Raw genomic sequence first — 3,361 nt, 5'->3', positions numbered from 1 at the left:
TTTAAAATTATTTCTATGTCAAAAATATTTATTGAACTTAAACTTAATTATATACGTAAATATATATCCTGTGTGTTGTACACACTAATTCTAATATTTATTGTAAGAAATAAAATCAAACGAAAACAAATTTTTTTAGTGTTAGACGGATCATTAAAATAACCACACACATGAACTTGGATATCAGCTAATTAATCACATATTTAAAGGCTCTAATTATTTAACTGTATTATGCTTCTGGGCATCTCTTATTGTGCTTTTAAACTTATATTAAGATTGCACACTAACATATTTTTATACAAAAACAAATCAATAATTATTATTTTCAAAAGCAAAACAGTATATACAAATATATATATATATATATATATATATATATATATATATTGATTTGGATGTGAATATAGGGATTGGAAGGTTCGAAAGAATTAAGAATCCAGAGAATCGCTTTTGTTATTATATTTATTTTAAGTAAAAAGATGGAAATAATCTCTTATAAAGATCTATTCTCGTTGACGCTACTCTCCCCATCTCGCGTTGCTGCAAAGCATTCCTCGTTTCTCTCTCTCTCAGCCATTTCTGCATACACCAACGTTTCATCTCCGAAGGTAACAATCTCAAACCTCTCATCCTCTTATTTCTGTTTTCTTTATCTCTTCATGCCAACGGAATCTGATTTTCACTTCGCACTTCAACTTCCGATTCAATAACTGTTTTCCGTTTCGCTTTCGCCTCTTCGTTTGCGGTTGTTATCTCTATGCTTTGATCCGAGAGTTTCTGTATCAGTCTCTCCAGATCCTTCTGTTTTTGATGCTATTATTGTTTTTGTGCGATCTGTTTCGATTTGCATGCTGCTGTTTTTTCTCGATTAGTTTGAGATCTGGTTGAATCTGGTGTTGTTCACGTGACTGTCTATTGATTTGCGGAAGGAACTGTACTGTTTGATGTGGTGCTCTTTTTCGGTTTGGAGATTTGCTTTTGTTTTATAAATTGAAAATTTGTTTCAACGGTGAAATTAGGGATCCATAAGCTGAAGGAGAAATGGGGCTGACATTCACGAAGCTTTTCAGTCGGCTTTTCGCCAAGAAGGAAATGCGAATTCTGATGGTTGGTCTTGATGCTGCTGGTAAGACCACTATCCTCTACAAGCTCAAGCTCGGAGAGATCGTTACAACAATTCCTACCATTGGTCAGTTTCTGGACTCTGTTTCTCTTTTTTCGTCGCTTGGTTCTGTTTCTGTTACTATATTACTTGCGTAGATATTCTTTACTGTCAGTTAGATACTCTTTTTTTTAGAATATGAGTGACTTCGAGGTGATTCATGTGGATGATGATGGAGTGTGATAAACGTGGTTCTAATCTGTGAGGAAAACTTTTAAATTGAATACGCAGATCTTAATTTGTGTTGGTGATAGTGTGATGCCTAACGTGAGATCCTGGATTTAACTTGTTGTCCAAAGTTCTACCGCTGTAAATAATCTTCAACGGCAAACCATGTTGTGATGAGAGGATGTCGTTCTACTGTTCAGTGTGTCAGATAGCTGGAATGTTATGATTATGTTTTATGTGTTGACGGTTTTTTGTTTCAGGGTTCAATGTTGAGACTGTAGAATACAAGAACATTAGCTTCACTGTTTGGGATGTTGGTGGCCAGGACAAGGTGAAAATTTTGATTTTTATGCATCACTGAAAATACAACATTACTTTACAAAGAATGTTGGTAGACAGAGGCTAAAATACTTACGTTTTTGCTTTGCAGATTCGTCCCTTGTGGAGGCACTACTTCCAGAACACTCAGGGTCTTATTTTTGTTGTAGACAGCAATGATAGGGACAGAGTTGTTGAGGCCAGAGATGAGTTGCATAGGATGTTGAATGAGGTACTTCAGTTAATTTAGTTTGGCCTTTCATTCCGTGTCTTCATTGTCAAGTGTGTTAACGTTAGATGATAACCAGCCATTGAGAAGAATTCATTCGTCTACATAAGGATTAGGATAACATAGGGGTTAAAAGAAAGGTCCTGTAAATTAGTCAAGGTAGAAAGGTTTTAGAATCATATTTTACCCATAAATAACATTCTTTAATGTAGTCTCAAAATGTTCTGAGACTTCATTTGTGGTTTTGAGGAAGGACTGACATGAATGTTTCTAGCAGGAAATGCAAATATTTTTGGTGTATCTATAAAACTCTTATCTAGTGAAATAGCATTTATCATTGCTATTAAATAATTTTTGGCCGGACTGTAATTTCTGACAACAATTGTATATTGATGTTACTATGACATATTTTGGAAATTGAATGGCTAGTTCTTTAGTCAATTTCCTGGAAAATTCAGTGCTTCTAATTGGACAGACTTCCGTGTCAACTTCATTGTTTACAAAGATCATGATCCATGGCTAGAATTATTAGTCTCCTTTTTCTTTTACTTTCTGTTTTATGTATTCTCATGATGAAATTATATTATTTAAAATGTTTGTTTTCGTAATCTTTTCAGGATGAACTGAGAGAAGCAGTATTGCTTGTGTTTGCCAACAAACAAGATCTTCCTAATGCAATGAATGCTGCTGAGATTACCGACAAGTTGGGTCTCCACTCTCTCAGACAGCGCCACTGGTAAATATGATTTTAGGAACAAAGCCCTTGTTTTGTATTGATAGGTATCATACTGTGATCTAACTCACGTATGGTTTTCCAGGTACATTCAGAGCACCTGTGCAACCTCTGGAGAGGGCCTTTATGAAGGTCTGGACTGGCTTTCCAACAACATCGCCAATAAGGTAGCTGATATATTTTTCCTCGTTTATTGTAGAAGAATAAAGGATTTTAAACAATGCGCAGTGAATTGAAAATAATATGCTTAGTTCATTAGAGAAGTGGTAGCAAAAGTTTGCCTCTGGTATATTTTCGTTTTTTTTTCTAAAATAGGCACTACTAAAAGTACTTCTTTGTTACCCTTCCAAATTCCTAGTTCGTTTAAAAATTAATGAAAAGATGTACTTCTTGAATGACTTGGCTGTTTTTTCCCTTTTTTTTTTCTTTCACAGGCTTAATGCCTTTGGTAGTCTTGCGGATTGGTATTCTGGATGCAGGGGTGAACATTATCTAGCTTTTGTTTCTTGGTCCTCTTCCGAGACAACTCGAATGTGTTCATGTAATGTGGTTTAGGACATCTCGTGCTAAATGTAGTAGGAATTTGTTTCTTGGGATGTGTAATACTCTGAGCTTTCTATTGGGTTTGGATGAAAATGTCCATAACTGTAATGGAGATACTAATTCAATGCGCCACCAGGTTCTGATTTATAGTTTTATTTTGTTTATGTATCTTTCATATATTGAGTATGAAATATGGGGATTTTGTTTA

The 3,361-nt window shown here is 34.8% G+C and overlaps 1 protein-coding gene across 2 annotated transcripts; it reads left to right on the top strand.

The window, feature by feature from the left end:
* The first annotated feature begins 456 nt into the window (after window positions 1–456).
* Window positions 457–3,361, top strand: LOC108335919 (ADP-ribosylation factor 2). 2 transcript variants are annotated; one of them, XM_017572130.2, is made up of 7 exons: window positions 457–608; window positions 1,020–1,189; window positions 1,591–1,661; window positions 1,761–1,880; window positions 2,495–2,613; window positions 2,696–2,777; window positions 3,045–3,361. In XM_017572130.2, exons 2-7 carry the CDS (start codon window positions 1,042–1,044, stop codon window positions 3,048–3,050), a joined length of 546 nt encoding a protein of 181 aa, XP_017427619.1. In that variant the 5' UTR covers window positions 457–608; window positions 1,020–1,041; the 3' UTR covers window positions 3,051–3,361. The 2 variants fall into 2 exon arrangements, with proteins under 2 accessions (XP_017427619.1, XP_052725658.1); XM_052869698.1 differs by having other exon boundaries at window positions 2,696–3,361.

The sequence above is a fragment of the Vigna angularis genome, chromosome 10, assembly GCF_016808095.1.
Source record: "Vigna angularis cultivar LongXiaoDou No.4 chromosome 10, ASM1680809v1, whole genome shotgun sequence".
Taxonomy (NCBI): Eukaryota; Viridiplantae; Streptophyta; class Magnoliopsida; order Fabales; family Fabaceae; genus Vigna; species Vigna angularis.
Note: the sequence above shows the minus strand (reverse complement) of the source record. Positions and strands in the feature narration are given on the sequence as shown.

Excerpts from the sequence above, each read along its gene's own strand:
- LOC108335919 (XM_052869698.1), top strand. The coding sequence starts at position 1,042 with ATGGGGCTGACATTCACGAAGCTTTTCAGTCGGCTTTTCGCCAAGAAG. Across the intron at positions 1,190-1,590 it reads TACAACAATTCCTACCATTG|GGTTCAATGTTGAGACTGTA; the intron begins GTCAGTTTCTGG and ends TTTTTGTTTCAG. Across the intron at positions 1,662-1,760 it reads ATGTTGGTGGCCAGGACAAG|ATTCGTCCCTTGTGGAGGCA; the intron begins GTGAAAATTTTG and ends TTTGCTTTGCAG.